Source organism: Balaenoptera musculus, chromosome 9, assembly GCF_009873245.2.
Source record: "Balaenoptera musculus isolate JJ_BM4_2016_0621 chromosome 9, mBalMus1.pri.v3, whole genome shotgun sequence".
In the NCBI taxonomy this organism is placed as follows: Eukaryota; Metazoa; Chordata; class Mammalia; order Artiodactyla; family Balaenopteridae; genus Balaenoptera; species Balaenoptera musculus.
The window spans coordinates 86637972-86663768 of NC_045793.1; the positions used below are offsets into that span (position 1 = coordinate 86637972).

Consider the following 25797-nt stretch of genomic DNA (forward strand, 5'->3'; position numbering starts at 1 on the left):
GCAACATCACAATTCCTCCAGCATCAGTTAAATAGACTCTCTCGTGAAACACAATTTGGTTATTTTTGTTGTTGCCCAAGATAGGCTAGAGTGTGTTTTAATAAAATTGGCAAGGGGTGCAGGTAACAAAACAACAGCAACAAGAACGATGAACGAAAATCCTTGAGCTTACTAGTAGATGTAACCAAGGATATAATCCGCTTTGTCCATATGCACCCTAATGACGGAAAACTGATTTTTCTGTCAACTATGAGTATAATCTTGTGTTTGTTTCCTTTGTTTGCCCTTTAAGATCCCAATCTTGGCATAAAATCCAGCCTTAAAAGCTGGTTAAAGGGAGTTATCAGAATCCATAGCAGATGTTACGTTAGGGAAGTGTAGAGGCTTAACACAGCCTGGGCAAGAGTGAACTCTGAAGGTGAAGAGACTGGCAAACAACAGTCTCTGGAGGGGTTTAGGTGATAACCCTCAACCCTCCCTCTGATACCTTCAGAATTCAGAACAGCTTCGAAGCAAGACCCTTATCTGGACTTTTGGACACGTCAGGGAAAAGCTGATCTCAGTCAAGAGAAATACGAAACTCTCTTGCTCAGAGTCATTAAGGTGATCTGTGACAGAGAGATAAGCGCAGGTACAATGGAAAGAAAAAAATACCCCAGGTAATCTGTCAGATTGTCGACTACACAATCGACGGTGTGAAGCCAAGTGAGCTGAGGTAGGGAATAAATATGCTGCAAATCTGCCATCCATAATTACCGTGACACTCATCGGCAGACACACCTCAGCCAATTCAGAGGCGAAAATCAGCAAATGCAGCCACGAGCGAGCGTAGTGGCCGCTCACAGGGGCGGCTGGGCAGCTGTGAGGAGGGCGGGGAAATGATAAGGGCTTCGGAGGAGAAGCTGCTTTCATAGTTAAGTCCTTGAAAGAGCAGCTCAGGAGATAGACACTTCAACTCCACTCTCGTCCTCAGGATAAGAATTTGTTGATTATAAACTCAATGAGAGCTTGGGTTCCCCCTCCCCTGACACACACATCTCAACAACTAGCAGGAAGAAGGAAACTTCACTCCATCATACTGAGGAAAGGATCAAAAGATGATACGGCAGAAGCAGCGACCTCCTGAATACTGGTTCTTGCTGTTACAATTAAATCTAAAAAGGTTAAGAGAAAAGAAAGCATGCATCCTGGTTCTAAAGCTGCATAGGAGTATATTATGCAGATTCTCACCCTGTCTTGACATACAGGTGTCTTTCATTAGCATTCAGGGACTACAAGGAACATTTTGCTTGATGTACACACTGAGCCACAGAGGCAGGGCCAGGGGAAATAGAGGCGCTGCTGGATGAAAAAAATGTTCTCCACAAGCAGTTCAGACCAGCGCAGAGCCTTGCCCTGGTAATATTTGCTGTTCAAATCTCATCAAAACAAAGAAAACAGAATTATGCTTTCCAGTCTCGGTTGGTGATCTGACCTGTCGATTCTCTTAAGCAACATTACAGGTCTTTATGACAAGAATGCTGAAGTGAGTTTGATTGTAAATGATCTCAATGGTCTTAGGAGGCCAGGCAGGGTTCCCAGGAGGAAGCAAAATTCTCAGAATACCAGTGGCCCGGGGACAACTAACATCAAATGGCCACATCTCCCTTTGGGGAAAGAAATAGCCGATCCATGAGTTAGACCTCTGCCTGCACTTCCATTTTCAAAGTTAATTGTATCTTTGATGGGTGTTGAGTATTACAGGCCTTTGGTAAATGAAATTGTTTACATTTTATGAGTGTAATGTAACTACATTAAGTAAGAAAAGGTCTATTTGAGCCATACTATATATATTCAGACTATAGCTGAAGAAATGAATGGGCTAAATAGTTAAAAGTCTTCCTTTATCAGTAAATAAAAATGATTTACAATAATATTAGAGCACCAGATTAAGCAGTACCAATCTCTGCTTATATGGCAGTAAGCAGTGTTTGTTTATTCTTCTTTAATAATATACATTAGCATGTGAATGTTATAAGCCTACCCCTATAATCTTGTTTACAATTACTTGTTCAAATCCTTTCTTCCCTCTGATCATACAAAGGTCAACTCTAGACATTATACTCCTACCACATATTCCATGTAAGGCAGATCCTGTAATTAATATCATTAATTAATATCATTACTATTTCCTCAACGAAAGCAGGATTTTTCTGAGCACCTACTATGTGCAAGGCACTTTGCAGGCACCGAAGGTAAGACACAGTCCTGGCCCTCAGTGAGCTGAAAGTCTAAGAATGAGGATATGTATAGCAATTGATTCTAACAGTGTGGTGACTGATTAAAAGGTCTCAAAGGATCTGCTCTAATGAAAAAATTTTAATGGGTTTTATTAGTTATTCGTGGAATTTAATAAGTACTTCTAGAGTGTTAAGGATCCTTGAAAAGCACTTGGCTTCTTTAATCTGTTAAGCATTTCCTTTGTAATACTTATACTAATAATTTGTACTTTTTCTGAAGAAAAGGACTTGCTGAGTATGGGTAAATTTCTGCTTAGACCTAGTCTGAATTATTCTCAATTCCAAGTTAGTGAGATAAAACTCCATTGAGCAAATTTGCTAATCATTGCTCTTCCCCTCCCGTGGATCTCAGCCTGGAGCTCTGTAACCTCACAGCCTGAGGCGTCCGTGGTGCACGGCTCTGTGCCCACCAGACATGGGGAGAGTCTCTGTTGCCTTTGCCTCAGAGACCACGTTTATTGGAACTTTAAGTGGTTCCATAGCCTTTGCACTATTTCACCTGCATTTTTAATAGGGCAAAAGGTGGCTTGCTTCAATAATAAATTCTGAAATTTAATTTCAGCTTCTGACATTCACAGTTGAGTGTATCTTCCTTTTCCAGGAGTGTTTCCACAAATCACTCCAGTTCACCTCCACTGAGCCAGGTCAGGGAAGAGGACAGGCATCAGGCAGAACTGTGGCTGTATCATACAGAGGACAGGGCTCTTCCTTGGCTGCAAGGCTCCAGACTGCTCTCTGCAGCATTTAGGGAACCCCAGGAAATTCACTAATCATGAAACTTCCACTAAGTTCCTGTTTCATGGAGTCAGACGCAGGGGGCTTCCTTGAAGGATACACAAGTCTGAAATTCTTTTCCCCACTGCTCAGCCAAAACCTCATTTATTAAAGTGCTTTAAGGATGGGGGTGAAATCCCATTTCTTCACATCATTTTATTGGAAACCCTGGACTATGATGAAATTCCTTCTTTTTGCATATTTTCCCAACATACATTATTCTTTTTCAGGATATATGAAGTGACTCATTTCCCCCAGTCCTCACTTGTTAGGCATTTAAGACTCTGATAAAATATATTAGACCATGAAGTAACCAAGAAATCAACCAAGAAGAACCCGTTTAGCTCTTGAGGTCTGACCTCCTTCAGTTCCCTAACACTTAAATTGTTGGAGGAAATGAGTGAATGAACAGGTACCTTTCCCAGTCCCCACTGAGAAGGGCTCCACATGCATCTTGGAAAACCTAAAAACTCCAGCTCCTCCAGTAACTCATGCTGGATAGTTGTATTTAGGTTCTGGTAAGAACTTTCTCTTGCTTTCCCTAACATGAAGCTGAGCTCTCCCAAGAGAGGGCTGCTTCCACAACAGTCCAGGGAGGAGGCAGCCTTCTCAGAGGAAACGCTGCTGAGCTCTGTAAGAGCATTGGAACGGGCCTCAAAGAAGTCACAAATTCCAGAGAATAGTTTTTATATGGAGGGCAGGGGAGGAGAGGCGATCAAGGTTAAAAGAAAGCTTGCATCATGGTTTTAAAGCTGCACACACACATGCACACACACACGCACACAGGATTGGGTTGATTTGGCTCAGGACTCTGTATTTTTAAAGTGCCATCCCAGAGAATCCCATGCCCCGGAGACAAATCCATGTCTCCTCTAGCTCTCCTGTAAAGGCCAGCTGCAGGAATTTCTGCTTTCTGTTGTTCTCTTTATGTCTTGTCGACCTCTCACTGTCAGAGCCTCACCCCCTCAACCCCGCCGCTCCTTTGCCCATCAAATCTGAATCGCTCTCCATTCAGACTTGCAACTGTTAAAATTAAAGAAAGGAGACTAGATTTTCCTCCCATTTCCATCTCAGGCTTTTTTTGACAGTCTGAGCTCAGCTCCCACCCTCCTCATTGAGGACAGCCTGACCCTGTGTTCAGAGCATGACGGTGTTGATTCACGATAAGCTTCTGACCCCTCAACTACACCCATTATGAAGCTGGTGCTAAATGCCAAAGCTGTTTTCCCCACTGTCTGATTTTCTCTTGTCTCAAAATAGATATGATACAGAAAAGACTTTGACCCCTATGAAGGAGCTTGCCAACAAAACCCCACTTTCCAGGTACTAAAAGTGGAGTTTAATACCATAAGACAAATTCCTGGGTAGGTCCAGCCAACTGCCATAACCAGCAAATGTCAAGTCTCTAAAGCATCCCTTCAGACATGCCTGGGCCTACTGCCCTATCCTGGTGTTCCCTAATCAAATAACTCACCAGTGTTCATTTTAAAGTACTCAAAACCCCTCATTTCTAGTGGAAGAATTAGTGAATCCATAAGGCCAGATTTTTGTTATTTGAGAATTCTGCCTACAGCCTTGCTCAAAGATAGGGTTACTCTGATGTCCTGTTCTGACAAAAACATCCCAACATTTCTTCTTAACTGAACTCCCTCAGTCAGGACCAAAAATGCGATTATATAATGCCTTACTCCAGGCTTGAATTACACGCTCTAATTGTAGCAAAATCTCTAAACATTGAGAATCACACATTCTTCAATGTGCTGTTTGGGTTCAAAAAAAATGTTAACAGAACAACAAACACACACTTAGCCTGGACTAAACAGCTGTTAACTCTAAGTTAGCTCAGACATTTGCTTACAGAAGAATCTGTGTTTACACTTCTGTCAAAAGGTCTCTGTTTTTTTTTTGGCACACATTCTCCAACAGATAGTGACCCTGGCCTCATCAGGACCCTGAATTTTAGGACTGAACATTTACACTCATAACATACGCATCAGATATGCCTAGCACAGGATGCAACTCTGTTTTTCACATTTCACCATGCTTTCTGCCACAGCCTTCATAGCAATTTTTTCCACCATATTCTGGGCTCTTTGATTTGACCTTCTGGTCCAAGGTTTCCTAGCACATGTATCTTTCAAGCCCAGTAAAGCCCACATTTAGAACCAAATGAGAGCCTTCTCTGTGTGACACTAAAACCACTTGATGGTTTTTGTACAAAATTACTCGCATCTTGGCAGGGCTAAATGGTAAACTCAATAAATTCTGAAATTTAATTTCCCCCCTCACATTCATTGTTAAGCGTTAGTTCCCTCACCACAGAGAGGCTCTACTTTCCCTTTAACCTCAAATTGTTCATTCCCACCCTTGAGACTCCCTGCCCTCAGACACAGTCTGTGCAATGAAAACCATCCCAGGGGGCATAATGGGACATCCATGCGGAGCGCTGTTCCGTTCTGCGTGTTGAAGTCGTGGATACGCGGCAGCATGTGTGGGGCAAGTTAGGCGTTCAGACAGGGAATATCATCAGTATATACTGGCAAAGGGGGGATCAGGCCCCCAAATGTCTGAGCCGCGTGGATTAAGTGTTTCTGATCACGGTAACTTCACATCCCCCTCTACCTCACACCGTGTGGAGCTGAGAGAACATAGCGTCAGGCGTTGCAGGGAGTGGTTATTACATCTCCCAGGGGCCTGTCTCGCGGAGATCACTGACAGAGAGTCCAGAATTTCTAATACCCATCTTCATGTATGTAAAGAACTGTAGCCCAGGGGCCGAGATACACACAGACCAAAACAGCCGCTACGAGGCTGGTTTCAGAGCACAGCCCTCAGACAGGTGAGTACAGCCATGTAGAACAGGAAAAACCTGGCTGCCTTTTTTTCAGCTTTATTTTTTTCCAGAAAATAATTACAGCCAGCAAGTCAACTGTGAACTTTGAATATAAATAAGCAAATTGTCACAGGTGAAAAGAGCTGTAAGAATTTATGAGATTATTAGAGAAAACATAAATATAAACATGGGCACACCATGTCTTTGATTTGAGGATTTTTCAAAATTTAGAAATGATTACTGTGACTTCTCAAATGACAGCTGGTCTCACTAAAACACCCTATCATTACGAGAAAATTCTGCAAAAATTCTGATGTTACAATTTCAAAACTTTTTAAACATTTGTGCCTCCTTAAAAGCACCTCAGGATGCCTTCAATATTTTGAGAAAAAAAAAAATCTACTTTTGGAATATGAACGTAGCTCAGTCTTTCACTAATTTCACTTGCTGCATGCTTGATAGGGTCAGCTTTACTTAAAGTCTTTATTCTTACTGCCTAGATAATTTTTATTCAGCTGCTCTAAACGTACTAAGCAATCTTGATTCTAACAGTAATACTATATCTTTGTCACTGGTTCTGTTAATTCTAATGATTGGTCCTAGGCTGTTCCTCCCCTTCCTTTAGGAATGGTACCTTCCAGTCTCTCCATGTGCATGAAAAGTGACAAGCATGGGTCCCCATATTTCTACTTATTGGGCCACCCTAAAGACACGGTTTGTAAAATCTGCATGAATATTATCTTTCTCTAATGAGCTTTGGTTTTGCATATGTTTTTAACTGATGTATAATGCTCTCTCTTTCGTAGTAGCTTGTCTAATTATTGCTAGAGCTCTGGAAAGTATTTATAATTGAGACCTTATAAGTGGTAAGGATAGGATTTGCGGGTTCAGAAAAATAAGAGGTGCACCAATTCCAGGGGTCCAGCCTAGAGTGGCCCCAGCAGGAAGGAAGGGCCGGGAGGGTACGTATAGCAGAGGCAGCATTGAGTGAGTTCTCTCCCACACACTTCAGAAAGTCCTCCCTGGGCTTCAGTGCAGAAAAACAAAGTATATTTCCTCTCAGCCCACGTTTGGCCAGCTCCAACCCAGGCCACCCTTTCTACACCAGACAGAGCCACCGTCATCACACATTTTAGCCCTAGGAACCCAGAACTCCACCTGGCATCGTGCTATTTCCCCAGCCTGCTTTGTGCCAGTTATTCAGTCAGGACTGGATCTTCCAACTCACCTTCCTCCGTACTCAGTGATGCACCAAGTTTAAGGGGAAAAACACAAAGCTTTTTTTGAGGGTAGTCATAAGTTTGTATCTAAACAGTATGCACCACTATTTCAAAATGAACATCCTTAAGTGTTGGCTGTATTTTAGCCAAACATTCAGTAAAAATTCTTAAGGAAACTAAGTGTCCTGTACATGTGTGTGTATATATATACACATACACACACAAATAAAGCAGAATATAGATGAAAGCCTTGCAAATATTGTTCAGGCAACTTTTTACCCCTCAACTACATCCCTAGAGCAGCCCACGTGTCCACTGTCAGATCCTGCAGTGGGTCTTTGAGTACTGCCGCAATTTTTAAAAACTGGGATTTTAAAATGTCAGTTTAACTTTTCAGCAGTAATTGATACACATGCTTAGTCCCCACGATTAGCCGTGGAAGCAGGAATCAGTCGGCACACTTCTCAATTCTGATTTGATTCTACTCCATTTACACTGTCGCAGCCACGGCTAAGCATTTCTCCACCGAAGTCTTTTAAGCTGGCCTTTTGAATGTTTTCTGAAATATGTTTTTCAATTGTTAATAACCCTGCTAGTTGCCATCTAGGACTGGTTTAAATTAAGAATGAAAGGCAATATTCACTAAATGAATTATTGAATTGGCCTACTGCTGAACATTTCCTTATCAAATACGTTTATGCGGATATGTGTCTATACACACACACACACACACCCCATCACAATCATTCCCTAAAGACGTCTACAAAAACAGAAGTTTTAAATGAATCATTTCTCTGAAGTGTCTGTCTCTCAAGGATAAGTTATTGATCAGGGGAAACCTAAATTAGGGCATAAAGAAGACAGTTGCAATGTACTGGAAAAGGTAAAAAGCCAGGGAATAGTTATTGGGGAAATCTAGTCCAGTGACCATGGTTTAAAGAGGTATAGATTTCTGTTTCTGACAAAAGAAAGGTATTTACTTGTCACATAATTTAGTCTGCATTCCATGGAGGTGAGGGGACCTGAATCAATTCACTAGAGTCATTAGCTAAAAAGCTTAAAAACCAAAAAAAAAACCCCGAAAACTGGAGGACTCTTTGTGGTCTCAGTTCAGTTCCACCAACATCTATCAGGCACCTTGCTCGGTGCTAGGGAGATAAAGATAAATGAGAGAGTCTTTCCCTATGTGCATTCCCAAGCAAGGAGGGGTGACAGGGAGAGAATGAGGTAATGGGACAAGTATGAATAGTATTGGCAAAGGAGTGATAAGAGCCCAAGGGACACAGCACCCTAAATCTGCTGAGCAGGGTTGTAGAAGATTCTGCTCTACCTAAGAGGTGACATTTTAGCTGGGCTTTGAGTGACAAGTGTGATCTCACCCGTGTGGACAAGAGGTAAGACAGCTACCACACAGTCTAAGTAGGAAAAGGGGAGGCACGGGATGAAAGAACATTAAAGTGGGGCTCCACAAAAAGGACCTTCTATGCCAAGCAAAGGAATTCGGATTTTATATAATCAGATGTTGCCAAAAAATTAAGTGGAAGGGTGAAAATATCTGTATTTGGAATTATGCCTCAATAGTATTTAAAATGGCTTTTATAGGAAACTGGGGGCAGTTAAAATGTAATTGTAAAAGCTGAAGCAAATGATGTGAGGACCAGAATTAGGGAAGTGGTGGTGGAAACTGCAAGCTGGGAATGGATTGTAGAGATATTTCGGACATTTCATTGATGGAAATAACCTCACTTGGTGAGTAATGAATATAAGGGAAAGGGTCAGGGAGCAGGGCGTGGCCAGAGTTGGGTGGCAGACGATGTCACGTGGGTGAAGGGGCAAGTTTAGGAGTGAAGATAACGAGGTTAGCTTTGGACTTGTGGAGTTTCTGATGCCCGGAGGACACTTACGGGAAGCAGCCCACGAACAGGGAACTTGGATCCGATGCTCAAGGGCCGGCGCATTTTGGAAGTCCTGGAGTCCTGGAGTGGGATGAGCTCTCCCCGAGAGACCCCACTACATATAGAGAGGAGAATCCACGGGACACGGTCACATCTGCGTGGCAAGTAAGAGAAGGCGGTGAAGAAGATCAGGAGAGGGCAGTCCAAGAGGCAGGAATCTCTTCCCGAAGAGAAGAGTGAGGGAAGCCAGGGTGAGGGTTCAGGGAAGCTACAGGGAGAAAGCCCTCTGCCCTGAAATGGACTGGGAAGGCTTTTAGGAAAGGAGGGGGAGGGCAGGGCCTAGAAGCACACTTGCCTGCCTGGTTTAACACAATGCAGGTGCATAGCACTCAATTAACGGTGATACTGGGAGGATTATTGGTGGGTGGGAAATGGCCTTCAGCTGCTCCTCTGCAGGGACCTCACCATAGGCCTTCCCCACTGGCTGCCCCACGTTCTGGGCCACACTGGGAATCCACCCAATGAGACCACAGATAATTAGAGCTCCTGCTTAGGTCCAGTCATGGGGTTAAGGCCTGGCTTTTCTGGTTTGGCTTTTCAGAGGGCAGGGGTAGGTGGGGTATAAAGACGAATAAGACACCGTTTCTACCCTAAAGGAACTCTGTATGTAGGGAATGTTTAAGGAAAGCAGGGTGCTCCTTGTTTACAAAAAATACTCTTTAGGGACTTCCCTGGACGTCCAGTGTTTAAGACTCCGCAGTCCCACTGCAGTGGGCACAGGTTCGATCCCTGGTTGGGAAACTAAGATCCCGCATGCCGTGCAGTGCGGCCAAAAAAAAAAAACCTATTAAAAAAAAATACTCTTTAATCACACTCTTGTTGAAATCATTCTCAAATATACTGTGTGTTACATTCCTGGATTGAGGTACAAAGTATCCTGAAAATGGGTATGCTCTATTTAATTTCCCTTTTCCCCTGACACATTTGCCCTTTGAAATCTGGATTCCATCATCAAGACTCTAGTGAAAAGTGTCCCCTCAGTGATCACCAGTTTCACGATAGTAACAAAATCCAGTGAATGATTCAACCCTTCATCTCCTTGGGACTCCCAGTAAACTAACACTATTGGTCCGTGTGTTAGCTGGATTTTCTCTTTCCTCCCTGATTTCTCCCCTGGGGTCTCCTTCAACTCTCTTCTCATGCAGTGACACCCCTCCCCCAACCTGTCCCTCAGGACCTCATCTGCTGTCATGGTTCCGCCTGTCACCACCATGCAGGTGACTCTGATGTCTGTTTTGCTATCTCTGACTTCATTCCCAAGACTTCCAACTGCCCTCTTGACATTTCTATCCAGATGGCCCACATCTGTGTATCCAAAATTGTATTCGTGATCTTTCCTCCTAAACTACTACTCCTCTTGAATCACCTGTTAATTAAGAAACCATCAACCCTCATTGTTGCCCAGCTCAGAACCATCCTAAGTGCCTTCCCACTCATATGTGCAGCCAGTTCCCAAGTTTGAGTGATTTTACTTCTCTCATTCCTCACAAGGGCCCTCTCCTCCTTTCCTCTTGTCATTCTACTCCCATTCAGGCCCACTCCACAGGGTGAAATAACCTCTACCTGTTTTCCCTGCTGCTATGGTCAATCTTCCCTCCTCACTGATGCCAGAGCAATTGATTGTCCTAAAGGACTGCCCCACTCAAAGACCTTTCACACACACACACACAAACACACACACACACACACACAAAACCTTAAATGAGTCCTCAGGGCATCCCTGATTTGGCCTCATCCAAATCACTCTCATCTCTCCTCTCCCACAGTATCCTATTACATATCTGTGCTGCAGCGCTGCCGGAACACTTGGCATTGTCCTCTATTTCCACCTTCATGATTGGGCTTGTGCTGGTCCCTTGACTTGGAAAACCCTTTCCCCAAATCATGTCCTCCTTCAAAAACCAGGTTGAAGGCTGCCTTCTCCGTGAATCCTTCCCCAAATCCACCATCAGAAGTAATCTCTCAGTCCTTTGAAGTCCCATAGCCCCTCACACATCTCCCCACCCCCTATCACTCTGTTTTGCAACCTGGTTATCAACGTCACGCAGTCTTTCCCCTTCATGGAGTTCAGATGCTGGTTATTACCCTGGGTTCTTACAACAGTGCTTTGCAGAGAGAGTGAACAAGTAAATGCATGAATGAATAAAAGTCTTGCAGTATCATTAGGTCATCATTCTGATAGCAAATTCCGGATAGATTGCCTATCTCTACGTCACTTAGTTGTTCTGGGGCTTTATCTTCCACTGTCATCTCATTTTGTGTCTAAATTTCTATTTGTGTTTTTACGTATGTGGAAGGTTACTTATGTTTCTCGACCTTGGAGAAGTGGCTCTCTCTAGGGGGTGTCCTATGTGTCCCAGCAGTTCAGTCCCCTCGTGTCACTCAAGGGCCAGGGACCAGTTGGTCCCTGTGTTTGCGGACTCAAATTCCACAGGCTGCCAGATCGCTGTTTCCTGGCTTCTGCTATCTGCCCCCTGGTGGGAGAAGCTGGTCTAGAGGCTTGTGAAGGCTTCCTGGTGGGAGGGGCCAGTGCCTGCCCACTGGTGGGCAGGGCCTTATCAAGGGGCGTGTCTAGCCACAGGCTTTAAGCAGCCTGTCTGCTGATGGGTGAGGCTGTAGTTCCACCCTGCTGGCTGTCTGGCCTGAGGCGTCCCAGCGCTGGAGCCGACAGGCTGTTCCGTGGAGCCAGGTCTCGGTGCTAATTACCCAAGCTGGATGTCTGCCTCCAAAGAGTTCAAGAAGAGGAATGCTCCCTGATATTTCCGCCACCAGCTTTTATGAGCCCAGAGAGAGCCACAGCCGCCCCCCGCCTACCCCGGAGACCCTCCAAGACCAGCAGGTAGGTTTGGCCCAGGCTCTGGTGTACACGAGACCTTGTGTGCACACTCCAAGAGTGGAGTCTCTGTTTCCCCCAGGACTCTGGGGCTCCTTCACTCAAGCCCCACTGGCCTTCAAAGCCAAATGCTCTTGGGGCTCTTCATGCTGAGGCCAGGCCTCCAGGCTGGGGAGCCTGGCGTGGGGCTCAGAGCTCTCACTCCTGTGGGAGAACTTCTGCAATATAATTGTCTTTCAGTTTGCGGGTCGCCCACCTGGGGGGTATGGGATTTGATTATATCGAGAGTGCGCACCTCCTACTGTCTCTCATTGGGTTTCTTCGTTATGTCTTTGGACGTAGAATATCTTTTTTGGTAGATTCCAGTCTGTTTTGTGGATGGTTGTTCAGCAGTTGGTTGTTATTTTGGTGTGCTCGTGAGAGGAGGTGAGCAAATTTCTACATAGGCTTTTGTTGAGATAGAAGGCATAGGAGGATGGCCCAAATATCCACTGACCATCTCAACCTAAATCAGAAGTAGTTGTTTGTTTGTATTTTAATAAATTCCTGACTATTTGCTTATTTTCTTGTATTGCTTTCTGTTAAGAGTTGAATGGAGGAAAACTGGCTAGTCCAGTGTTCCAGGTAATTATTTCTGGTTAATCTAAGTTTTATTGTTTCTGTAAGGTGTTTTCTCTCAAATAGGTAGCCCGTGACCTAGGTCAATCTAGCTACTCATTAGAATCACCTGGGGAAGTTGCATTTAAAAAATACCCGTAGAGGCTCCTCCCCAAACCAATTAAACCAGAATGGTGCCAGGAGTGATGGGAGGTATGCTGCTTCTTTTTTTTAAAACATGCTGCAGGTGAGTGTACCGAGCAGCCTGAGTTGAGAATCACCAGTCGCTCAGGTGAGCGAAATCATACAGCGAGGCTATTACATTAACTTAGGAAATTCAGGGATGGGCAATGAGGTGCTGAAAACAGCAGAAGTGAAATACAGGAGAAGTGACAATACCAAGAGTCTTGAAAGAAGAATCATTAAGGGTTGGTGACTGATGATGTAAAGGGAATAAGAATTAGGGATAACTCAAAAATTATCCCCAGGTAAGACCCCAAGTATTTGGGAAGATGGCACAGCCATTGTCGGGAAAAAGAAATGGGAAAATTCAGAAATGATGCTGTTGACAAGCCGGGTGACCTTTCAAGAATTTCTTAACTTCTCAGGGCCTCGGTTTTCTCATCTGTACAAATGATAGGGTTTGGTTATATGGTGGCTCAGTTCCTTTCAAGTACTAGTATTGAAAGTAATGCGAGTGAAATAATGTGAGTGAACTAATCTGGGGTAAAAAACCATGTGGAATTTTCAGATGTGTGTGGACATTTAAATAGTGATTCACAACAAGCAGCTGCATCAGAGCCGTGCATCTTCAGCCGACGGGGTCTCCAGGGAAGAGCACAGAAAATTGGGGGTGAAGGAAAGGTCAGGAAAGCAGAGTGAGAATACAGAATTTGCCTTGTTGCCTGCTCCAGGCTCTGTGTCACTTCCCTGCTTACCCTGTGACAGGTGAGCAGTGACACAGTGGCTGCTGTCCCTCATCCCAACTTTATGGACACAATCATTTTTCATATGACTACTTGGAGTTGCTGTCACATACTGGGTTTTCCTAGAGAAAGATTGTCTCATTAACATAGTGCCTTCAAAAAATGAAATGGGTCATTTTGTAATTCATTATGAAAATTCACTAACAGAAAATAAGTAGCAGGAATTCTTTTTTTTTTTTTTTTTTTTTAATTTATTTTTGGCTGCATTGGGTCTTCGTTGCTGCGCGCGGGCTTCCTCTAGTTGCGGCATATGGGGGCTACTCTTCGTTGTGGTGCGCGGGCTTCTCATTGCAGTGGCTTCTATTGTGGCAGAGCACGGGCTCTAGGCCTGTGGGCTTCAGTAGTTGTGGCACGTGGGCTCAGTAGTTGTGGCTCGCAGGCTCTAGAGCGCAGGCTCAGTAGTTGTGGCGCATGGGCTTAGTTCCGCGGCATGTGGGATCTTCCTGGACCAGGGCTTGAACCCGTGTGCCCTGCATTGGCAGGCAGATTCCTAACCACTGTGCCACCAGGGAAGCCCCCAGGAATTTTTTTTTTTTTTTTTTTTTTAATTATTTATTTATTTATTTATTTATTTTTGGCTGTGTTGGGTCTTCGTTTCTGTGCGAGGGCTTTCTCTAGTTGTGGCAAGTGGGGACCACTCTTCATCGTGGTGCGCGGGCCTTTCACTATCGCAGTCTCTCTTGTTGTGGAGCACAGGCTCCAGACGCGCACGCTCAGTAATTGTGGCTCACGGGCCTAGTTGCTCGGCGGCATGTGGGATCTTCCCAGACCAGGGCTTGAACCCGTGTCCCCTGCATTGGCAGGAGGATTCTCAACCACTGCGCCACCAGGGAAGCCCAGGAATTCTTAATAGCTCTTTTTATATTCAAGATGTCTCTCTTTTTTTTCATATAAAATGCCAAGAGGGAGAAAAATTATCTTTTCCAAGTGAAATACATCTGTTCAGTTGGCCTTTTCCCATTATTTCTACCAATAGTTTATTACCTCTGGGCAGACAGCAATCAATACCTTTAGCTTGTTTTCAAAGTGAAATATCAGGCAATGGCCATGAAAAAAAAACCCACCAAAAACCTCACTGCTTACTCTGCATGGAAGTGAAATGTTGATTGCCTTTCAGATGTCAAATATGGTGAAACCAAATCCTAGTCTTTCGATACTCAAAGCCCTGGGGCACATAGAAGCTGTATCTAGAAACCCCTGGTTATGCTATGATTGGACCACAAAGATATACAAATGGCCAACAAGCATATGATGAGTGCTCAACAGCGCTAATGATCAAGGAAATGCACATCAAAACCGTCATGAAATATCACCTCACACCTGTCTGATGGCCACTATTAAAAAAAAACAGAAAATAATAAGTGTTGGCAAGGATGTAGAGAAATTAGAACAATTGTGCACTGATGGTGGGAAGTGGTGCAGCCACTATGGAAAATTACATGGAGATTCCTCAAAAAATTAAAAATAGAACTACCATATGATCCAGCAATCCTACTTCTGGGTATGTATCCAAAAGAACTGAAAACAGGATCTTGAAGAGATACTTGCACATTCATGTTCATTGCAGCATTATTCACAATAGCCAAAAAGATGTGGAAGCAACGTAAATGTCCATGATTGGATGGATGGATAAAGAAGTGGAATATTATTCAGCCTTAACAAAGAAAGAAATTCTGACACATGCTACAACATGAATGAAACTTGAGGACATTTTGCTAAGTGAAATTAGTCAATCACATAAACACGACTACTGCATGATTTCATTTATATGAGGTACTAAAGTAGTCAAGTCTTAGAATGTAGAATGGTGGTTGCCAGGGGTTGGGAGTAGTAAGGGGGCATTGTTCAACAGGCACAGGGTTTCAGTTTTGCAAGATGAAAAATGTTCTAGAGGACTGTTATGCGTACGTAACACTACTGTAGTGCACACTTAAAATGAATAAGGGGCTCAATTTTATGTGTTTTAAAAAAAAAAAGACAGTGCCACACTGGGCTCTTATGAGAACCAGCATCTCTAAGGCTTAGTAGTTCAAAACACAGAGGACTTACCCTCTTCTGAGCTTTCTTTTGTAAATTGCGCTGAAGTGTGCATCCCTCAGGGAAATTAGATGAGAAACCCCGAGTTTCTTAAAGGAGCCATCAGTTGGAGGGAGGTGCTCATTATAGTAAGATTGGTATTAGTATCAGTTCTCCCTCTACAGAGTTTTCTGTTTTGCTTCTCTTGTTGCTGCTGTTAAGGTTCTTGCCTTTGGTTGATTTTGGAACGGGGTGGCTTTGGAGTTCCACTGGGGCAGTAAGGAAGTAGGACTGCAAGTGTAGAAAAGGAAATTCCAGAGTCTGGTGATGTTTCAGTGATTGCTTAAATATTTCCATTCCTTTGTATCCCACCTCTTTTCACGAAGGCATCTTTGAGGCAGTAGCTCAGGTTCGGTGGCAAAGGGGAATATCAATTGTCCTGCCAGCCGCGCTAAGGAAACAGACAAACGTTCATAGAATACAATCGTCATTCCCCACCGATAAGCTCGCTGACAAGGGGAAGCGTTCCCATCTGTCAGGAGCCTCAGGTGGTGGCAGGAGCCCTCACCACGTTGACAGGTGATATAAGTGGAAACGCATTGCCAGGTTATTTAGTTATTGCACAGTGGGCCACAAGGAGCATGGCATCCTTTGTGCCTTTCTTTGACCTTGTTTATGAAAGATTTTGTGAGGTTATTATCTGTTTCATCAGTTAGCAAGCCCAGAGCCCCATGCTGGCCCCTGAGAGAACTGTTCGCCTCCTGAGGACAAGAGCCACAACTTCTAGCTCAGCGGGGCCACACCTCACACACAATGGTGCCTTGTGCAGCACTGTTTGAATGAATGAATGAGTGAGTGAATGAATGAATGACTAGAAAGGACATAGAGCAGTCAGGCCCTGCCCTCCGAGAGGTTATGGTCTACTAGGAAAAAAGGCAAAACAAGCACTCCTAGGACTGAAGGAACTTAAAAATAATAAGGACGTAGTACATACACACACTGAGATGCGGAGGATGCCTGTCACAGTAAGTGGAGCGGGCGGGAGACTTTTTTTTTTTAATAAATTTATTTATTTATTTATTTATTTATGGCTGTGTTGGGTCTTCGTTTCTGTGCGAGGACTTTCTCTAGTTCCGGCGAGCGGGGGCCACTCTTCATCGCGGTGCGCGGGCCTCTCACTGTCGCGGCCTCTCCCGTTGCGGAGCACAGGCTCCAGACACGCAGGCTCAGTAGTTGTGGCTCACGGGCCGCTTAGTTGCTCCGCGGCATGTGGGATCCTCCCAGACCAGGGCTCGAACCTGTGTCCCCTGCATTGGCAGGCGGATTCTCAACCACTGCGCCACCAGGGAAGCCCGGGAGACTTTTTTAAGAAAGAATTCCTACCCTTCCAGTCTAGCATTGCACTATGGGAATTAAATTATTTTCACTAACTGCAGCATAAAAAATGTCTATGCTTATACTAAACTGCTCCGTTTAAATATATATATCATGTTAAATATATATATATATATTTAAGAGAAGGTGTAAAATAAACTCAATTCATAAAAGATAGTATATTGGATCCAGCTGATCCTGAGGCGGATCTCGCAGGAGGACAAACGTGCTTGAGAACTCAAAAAGCTAGAACTAAGCCTTTAATACCTCACAGCAGCTGGAAGTTCAGTTTGGACCGCTGAACGGAATGCAGCAAAATCCAGTCACCTCTGTTTCCTAGCAAAGAGTAAACAGTTTTCAGCAGAAATGTTTTCCTCACTTTCTCCACTTCTCATCACCCTTCTCCTCCATCTGATCTTTCCTCAATCCACCCACCCCAGAAAATGGCTGCTTCCACTTTGAAGCAGGGAAAGGACAGGGTGTGCGGGAAGGGAGCCACAAACTTCTGCTCAGGCCGGAGACCCGAGAGGAAAAAATACAGGGAAGTGTCAATTGTATTTTTCCGAATTCCTGGTTAATAGTTTCCTCCTGAGAGAAAGCACTTAGAGGCCTTAGCCTCACTTTTCCATCTCCAGTTAGAACATATTCCTACGGCAGGTGCCTGGCCTGTCTGTCCTCCCAGGTCCTCACTCCCCTTCGGGGCCAATCTGACCAGGAAAGGGAGAGGAGGGACCGGGACAGGACCCTCACCTGGTAACCTACTGGGTCAAAGATGCCACACCCCTGGGGCTCCCTCTCTATCAGGTCTGTTCAGCAAGTGCTCCGGGGGACCTACGTGAAAGGCTGACGTTCTGAAATGAACGCTTAAGACAGAAATTAAGAAAGGATGTATCGAATCTCAATTGTGGAAATGTTCCTACTGTCATTCTGTGGCTGCATTCGTGCTCCAGTGATGCCCCAAAGGGCATCATTTTCTAACGTAACTTTCACTGATTTTAACACAATAATACATGTTAGCTACAGACTATCTCAAAAGCAGAAACAATCGAAAGAAGGAAAAACTTCTTCCTCTTTTGAAAATGTAACTAACCATTTTGTTTTGAAACCTGCTTGATTCATTTGCCAATCTGTTTACCTCTCCACGATAGTAAATCTCCTTCTACACATCATTTTTCACAGCTGCTTAGCACTTTGTTGTATAGGTTTATCATTCAACCAATCTCCTGTTTGGACTTCTCTTGTTTTTCTAGTTTTTCCACTATTGTGAAAAATACCGAAAAAATATCTTTGTAGCTATATCTTCCCATATATCTTTGATTATTTCCTCAGGATAACTGAAAAGCAAAACCACTGGGTCAGAGTATCTGCATTCTCACGGGAGCATAGATGAAGTCAGGGAATCATATGGACCCAGTTTTGGGAGCTACTCCTGGCTGATGGAGTAAACTTTATATTAAAGTATCTTTTCCAGTAGCCAAGCATTTATGAGCTCTGGCAGAAGCCGTGTGATGGAATAAAAAGTGCCTGGAGCTGAGAGTCAGTGCTGGGCAGGAAGGCTGAGCTGCCCCACACACCCCACAAAACCCCTCAGGCCCTGGCCTGCCTCTCTGGGGCTCCCACACCTCATTGCTAACCTGGTGACATGGCTGAACTACAGGTTCTCTGACCACCCCTCCTGCTGCAGCACAAGAGGATTCCATTCAAAACTGGATACAGTTGCATAGTATTTATGTGTACATACAGTTTGTTTTACTATTATTGTCCCTTCTGTTTTGTTTAGTTTGTTTTTAAGCAGCACTGACAATACTTCTCAGAGAAGCAGAGGGCTGTATGCAATCTCGTAACACACTTCCTCGACAGTTTAAAAAATTGTAGGCCTTCTTGGATAGCTCAGAAGTTGCCTGTGTCTGTGTATTGTATTTCTTTGGGGAAGAGCAATTAGTCAAGAGGAGGCCCAAGCCCAGGACACCACTGACATTCCTATGGCTTTTTTTCCAAAGTGTTCTGGGCGATAAGAGCTTTTCAGGCACTTGGAGAATGAGTGTTGGGCGGGCTGCATTTGCCAGTGGCAGACCTGACCTATAGCACACTGAACAGTGACAGAACCAGAGCAGGCTGATGTCCCAGGTGGGGACTGGCCATCACCAAGGATGCTGTTGTTTCTGACTTCAGAGGCATCTATCACCCGGCAAAGCAGAATTTTGAGGCCCATTCCTGTCGACTTGAGTGTGGAAATGCTTCCATTTGGGGAACCAGCTGAGTTGGTAATTTTTTTTTTTTTTTAATTATTTATTTATTTATTTATTTATTTATGGCTGTGTTGGGTCTTCGTTTCTGTGCGAGGGCTTTCTCCAGTTGCGGCAAGCGGGGTCCACTCTTCATCGCGGTGCGCGGGCCTCTCACTATCGCGGCCTCTCTTGTTGCGGAGCACAGGCTCCAGATGCGCAGGCTCAGTAGTTGTGGCTCACGGGCTTAGTCGCTCCGTGGCATGTGGGATCTTCCCAGACCAGGGCTCGAACCCGTGTCCCCTGCATTGGCAGGCAGATTCTCAACCACTGCGCCACCAGGGAAGCCCAGTTGGTAATATTTGAGGGAACCAGTGGAGCCCATGGTAACTAGTTATCACTCTTCCTGGTAACTATGCCTTCGCTTCTAAATATGTGCTGTTTCATTAAGAAAGTTTTTGAGATGATGTTTTCAAATAGGCAGGCCTCTGAGAATCCCTTAAATTAGATGAAGACAGATCAGAACTCCGGGAGAATCATCTCCACTTTGTAGCTCAGAAATCTAAGACACAAGAGGAATTCTGACCACACTAACCTACAAAGCTAATGTAGAAACAAACGTTTCCATTTCCTTGCCTTCTCCTCACTCATTCAGTAATATTCCCAGCTGAACAGCAGCAGCTGATGGAAAACCCTCCTGCGTCATTTAGGTGCCACCCAAAGCAGACATCCCTGGCACATCCAGAAAGAGCTGTCTTGTCTTTGTGCGAACACCTTGACTGAGCTGAGAATATTCATTCATATTCAGTCTTCACTTTAAATAGCCACCCTCTTGTTTTTAGCAAGACTGGCTTAATTTGAAGAGCCTATGGTGTGGAAAAAAGAGACTAAATGAATCAGAATACTGGTCAATAACATTGGTCCAAAACCATCAGGCAATTTAAATACAAGATCCCTAAGGTCCCGATAGGTTTATAGCTAAGGGTAAAAACTATTCAAGGACAAAATTGAGTATGAAAATGTATTATACAAACACAGCTGTAGCACTTAATAAATATGAAATAGCTAGCAAAGAGAGTTAAGGCATCTTAAGATGAGAAATGTAAACTTTGGACAACTTCTACCTGGTGATTTAAGAAATTTCTCTATTGTAAAAGACTTATTGGCCTTTTACATAGGTATCAGACAGCCTTCATTATCAGTCCCAATTTGTAAAATGGTATTTAAAGAGAGAAATACTGGCATATTTCAGAGGTGAAAAGACCATAAGATCTCAGAGCTGACTGAGCCCAAGAGCACAAATGTGTGGAACATTACAGATATAAATTCTGAAGTACGTCCATGTTCAGTGAGACCCTGAATACTTGGAGTTCTCATTTTCCCCTTCTGAACTGAAGAAGAGAACATTGAGCCATCCCTGCCATGTTTTAAAAGAAGAATTGCATTGATAGTTTTGCTCTGCCAGGTATATTGACAGAGGATGTCACTGGGTACCGTCTGGCAAGCAGCATCCTTGGAATTAATGGGTTTTGTTTATCAGGTTCAGATAGATCCGCAGCCCCCCTGCCTCCAGGATCGGGGTGGAGGGGAGGCGTTAAAGGCTGTTGGGGGCTTGACTGCCAGCCACTGAAACATCATGGAGTTGCAATTCTGTCTGCAGCCATTAGTTACGGGCTAGAGGCGATTACAGGAGTAGGGACAGAGCCCCCGCCACGATTTATGGTGGAAGAACAGCTCAGAGAGGAATTCAGTCAGGCAGGCATGGCTGAGCAGCATAACGGGTGTCAGCCAAGGTGTGAGCACTAAGTGAAATTTCTAGAAGGAAAAAACTTCAGCCACGGGCCTTAGCCCTACATGTCCTGAGCCAAAGATAAATATAAGCTCCTCTCCTTCCTCATCTTCACACTGTTTGCAGTTTGCACTGACCATTCCCGGGAGAAGCACTTTACTGATCAGACGGGTGATGGTGGGAGTGATCATGAGATTGATGTGATTATGAGATTCCGTTGCGTCTTTTATTCCACAGTGTCTCTTTCTCATCATGTCTTGTCCTTTAAATAAAGGCAGCACGTCATAAGTTTGAGGGGAAGAAGCCAGAATAAATTAAAAATTAATTTTGAAACCATTTTAAAAAATTTCCCAGCTTTTTTTATATTCACTGGAAATTCCTCAGAATGCCTTTTAGCTAAGAATAGAAATCAATGAAACTATTTGTTTGCAACCCATTCTTGGGTGAATGGAGAACCCACGACAAACCACTCCCCCGACCCAAAATCAGCGTGAAATGAAAATCCAGTTTACATAAATATGAGGGTAGAGAGGAGAAGTATAGGAAGTAAAAAACTGGAGAGAACTTCAAATTTTTAACAGTATTTTTTTCTGAGTAGTAAGAAATAGTGCTCAGATAACACACTTTTATATGTTATCCAAAGTGTCTCTAATATATTTTAGTAATCAGAGAACAAAGAGGAAGAAGAGAGAGTGACTCCTTCAGGGGGTCACTGATTCATTTCCTCTTAGTAATCGTATGTAGATGTATGCATGGGTGAGAACAGGAACTACATATGCAAGGACTTCTAGGCGTCTCCTGGGGGAGTCACTGTGTTCTCCACCCAGGCTTTCTTCCTGAAATACCATCCCTATAAAAAACAAAGCAGTACCCCAATTTAATATATTCTGCGTATAGGAGACAAGCCAGTGAGGACATAATAATATCCACATGGTTACCCATTTAATGTCAGAGCCTTCATTCCAAAATGTCACGTGGGCAAGACTTTCTCTTGAATTGATTCATTCCTCAAGTCAGAGTTTTTGGTGCAAGACACTTACCTTAGCACTGAGAGGAACAGAAAGATGAATGAACCACACGTGTTCCGTAGTAGGCGTGACCCAAACAAGTCTATCAATAAGAAAATATCAGCCAACAGATGCTCAGAAGAGATGAGCAAAGTGCATCTTTCTCTGCGAGGTTATCAAAGACTTCAAGAATGTGGTGGCGTTTGAGCTGAGCCTTGAGCGATAGGCAGGCTTTTAGGAGGCAGCGAGGGAGGGGGGCGATCCAGTCATAAGCAAAATCAATCGAAGTGAGGACTTGAGAGTTAAGGCACGTAGAGCAACTTGACTGGAGCGTAAGGTGCATGCCAGAGACACAGTGGGAGGGAGGGAAGGCCTACCATTTAGGCTCAGGCCGTGCCACGGAGGCCAGAAAATGGAGACGATCAGAGCAGTGGGATAGCAAAAAAAGAGGCTGGAGGTGAAGGCAGCAATGGCAACGCGACAACCACCGCAGCGTTGTAGATGAGCAGAAACAAGGGCCTCAACTAGGGCGGGAGTGGAAAGGCAGGCAGAGACACAAGCAACTGCTGGGTACCTGATTAAGGGAAGGCGAGGGAGGACCACCCTGAGGCTTGGCTCCTGAGTGACTGACGGGCAGAGGAGAGAAGGGGGGGAGTCAAGATGGCAGCAGGTCATCATTAGAGAGTCCGGGAAGGCTCAGCGGCCTCCTGAAAGGCAGCGTGCTGCCGCGGAGGGTCTAGGCTGGCGCAATTTCAGGCTCACCAGGAGGTAATCCCGTTCATTTTCTTCTCCTCAGGCAGTTCCACGCCAGAGCCTGCCCGGACAGCTGAGCTAGACAGATATCTAGGAGAGGAGATTCTTCTCCCTCCAACCCCATTTTAATAGTTTTCACTGGAGGATGTATTTATGGATAACCTAAATCATCCTGCCTCAGTCTCCTTTCCTTTCCTATTAAGACGATACACACAGAGCACATAACACCCACCCTCATTCCTTGGTTCTTTGTAAAAAGTGCCCAATCTCTGACTAGTCAGTATTGTAATTTTACATCCTGTCGATGGGGGTTTGGTCTATATATTATATAAAGATGGATAAGCAGTTACCTAGCTATTGAGCGAGTGATGCAAAATGTCCTTAAACTACTTTACATTAACAGTTAATATATTTAATATTTAATGTTATAAACCCACATGCAATAAGTGACTTTTAAATCTTTCAGTCCATTTACATTTTCATCTGGGAAGAACATTTTATTAGCATATTTATGATACCATCTCAAGACTTAATATGGCTTAATTCTAATAATAACAATTAATTTAAAAATCTTTGTCTTTTTTAATTATAGTTTTTGATTTAGTTCTTTCCTGCTCAGCAAATAAGGGTTGCTGCAGCTGGCATGCAGGTGGCCCCTAGCTAGCTTTGTTCTTTTTAGATCTGTCATATAAGTTATTTGGTAAAGGAAGTTAATTAAAAGCAACAGCTCCCTATGTGGCCCCATGACTGTAGCTCAGCTTGTCAGAGCTCTGGGCAGATATTTAGGTTTTAGCTTATTCTCTTCCGCGGTCGTGATCTTTAGCCCACAGAAGCCATGCTGAAGGCAATTCAAACTGAGTGGGTAACAGCCTCAGCTGTGGATGACCCAGGTCATCTCATCAGCATCTTCATTGGGCCTGATACTGAAGACATTCCTTCTTCTGGCCCTTTTTGGCCCCAGGGAATGTGGTATTAAGTTCCTAGCTCCTCAGTTTCTCAACTGTGGACTCATCATCCGGGCTCTGTAGATACAAGGCTGCCAGGTCCAGGACACCAGGGACCATTTGGTTTTTGACCTTGATGTTCATGAGAAGGATGCAAGGCTGCTGAGTTTTCAGTAGAGCCAGTGTCATAAGACTTATATATTAGAATTCGGCATGGGAGGGCTGCTGGCAGGGAAGACCTAAGGAATAGGGAATGGAGAAGAGACGTCACATCTCCCATCTAGATGCTAAGTTCCATGGGATGAGGCTGCAAGCACCCTGAATATCCCTATAGAGGTTTGCTCCTTGCCTGAAAGCAAACCACCAAGGGGAAGACAGGGTGCCTATCTGTTCATCAATAACCGAGCACTCCCAGACCTTGGGGGCTAATAAGGGAGTTGCCATAGTCACCAAACGTTTTCAATTACAGGAAAAGCCAGCTTGTTTCAGAGTTAAGCCAGAATGCATCGATTACAGAAAAACTGTATATTGACCTAGCCCTGGTTCCAACTAGGAAAAATTTTAAGCCAAAAGAAAAGGAAAGAAAGAAAAAAGTGCAGCAGACAAGGGTGAACTAGCCATGTAGCTGCCGAGAAAGCAACTGAGTTTTTCCCTCATACTGTTTCATATATTAAAGTTAGCATAACATGATTGAGAAATAAGCACATGACGCTACTACAGCTTTTTTCTTTGAAAGAAGAAACCTCAAGTCAGTCTGTCTTAAGGGAAGTTGGTCAAAGAAATGGTAAAGCAGGAAGGTCAAGTTATCTTGAAAAGTAAAATCGTTTCTAATTCATCTAGGCTTATTAATTTTAAAATTAAAGCACTTTCACTGCATCCATGCTCTTTACTAAGAGACTTGAACATAGTTGTAAATGAAGTGGGCTCTGATTAAATGAATCTTCACTCTCAGGTGAAGGCAAAGCGAGCTTAACCCATGTATATACATAACCATAAAATTGTAGACTGGAACTGAAAAGGCTCATGAAAATGTCATCATTATTCAGGTACTTTCCCTCAAAAATAAATTTCTAAGGAATTTTTCCATGTCTTCACATCAGTCAGTATATAACTCTATTAATGTGCTTAACAAATTGTAGTGTACTTCTTTCTTAAGGGGTCCTTCTCCCTTCATTAGAATGTGAGCTCCACAGGGTCAGAAAGAACATGTTTTAAATTCATTTTCATATTCCCAATGGTGAGCACATTGCTCTGGCTTAGGGATATGAATAGGCCACTCTGTGTAGTAGAATGAATGGATGAATGAATCAAGAAATTAAAGAATATCAGACCCCCAACCAAAGATCCTTACCTGGCTGTTGCTGTCCCACATACCTAGGTCTCCACCCCTTAGATACGTCCTCAAGCTTGTGAGGGAAGCTTCCCAAATGAAATCTCTTGAGTCTTAAGTTTCCATCCACACTTGACCTTTATTCCCACTTGTAGCAAACGATGGCGCTGAGGTCTTTTGAATGTCAAATTGACTTTGCCACTGATTCTCGGACTCCATCTCTCGGAGGGAACCTCTATTTGCCAAATACTACCCGCCAAACGGTATGCTAGCTCCATAGGGCACTGACGTTGTCTTGTTGACCAATGTATTCTGAGTGCTACCATCTAATAGTCACTCTAAAGACATTTGTCAAATGAGAAATTAAAGATTTCTCAGTCTATTGGCGTCCAACCAGTCCTCTATACTGCTGTGAAAAAAAAGAAGACAGGAATAAAAAGGTGTACTAGAGCTCTGCATTAAGATTGAGTGGTTTTCTACAGTTCAGCAAAAGGCGGAGCTGGAGTCTGAGGAGATGCTAATGCCACTGTGGGCAACTCTTTCACTGTGTCATTCTGTCCCTGGAAGGGCGGTGACAGCAGCCAGTCTGTCTTTCTCATGGCTACGTTTCGAGAGGAAGAAAAAGTCTCTACTCTCGCGCTACACACATACACACCCTATTCACACACAGACAGACACACAAAACACACACAGACACTCACCCTATGCACAGAGACACGCACATAGACACACATACACCTCTTACTTAAAGCAGCAATGTTTCCACTTAGAAATAGTTGTTGTCAGTCTTAGTTACTAAGAGAAAGAATGCCCTGGGAACTCTGGATCCTGAAAAGGCAACATTAATAGTGCTGTAAATTTTGGGAGGAGAAATATTATCTT

General features: G+C 43.9%; 1 protein-coding gene across 9 annotated transcripts in view; it reads left to right on the forward strand.

The window, feature by feature from the left end:
- Window positions 1–25797, forward strand: part of MAGI2 (membrane associated guanylate kinase, WW and PDZ domain containing 2) — a 1338650-nt gene that overhangs the window by 1280732 nt on the left and 32121 nt on the right. Inside the window, exon 22 of one of the 9 annotated variants that reach the window (XM_036863225.1) lies at window positions 6512–6600. The exons of the other annotated variants lie outside the window; for them this stretch is intronic. Within the exon in view, the coding sequence (XP_036719120.1) occupies window positions 6512–6600 (89 nt within the window). The remainder of the gene's footprint in view (window positions 1–6511; window positions 6601–25797) is intronic. 9 annotated transcript variants of the gene reach the window in all.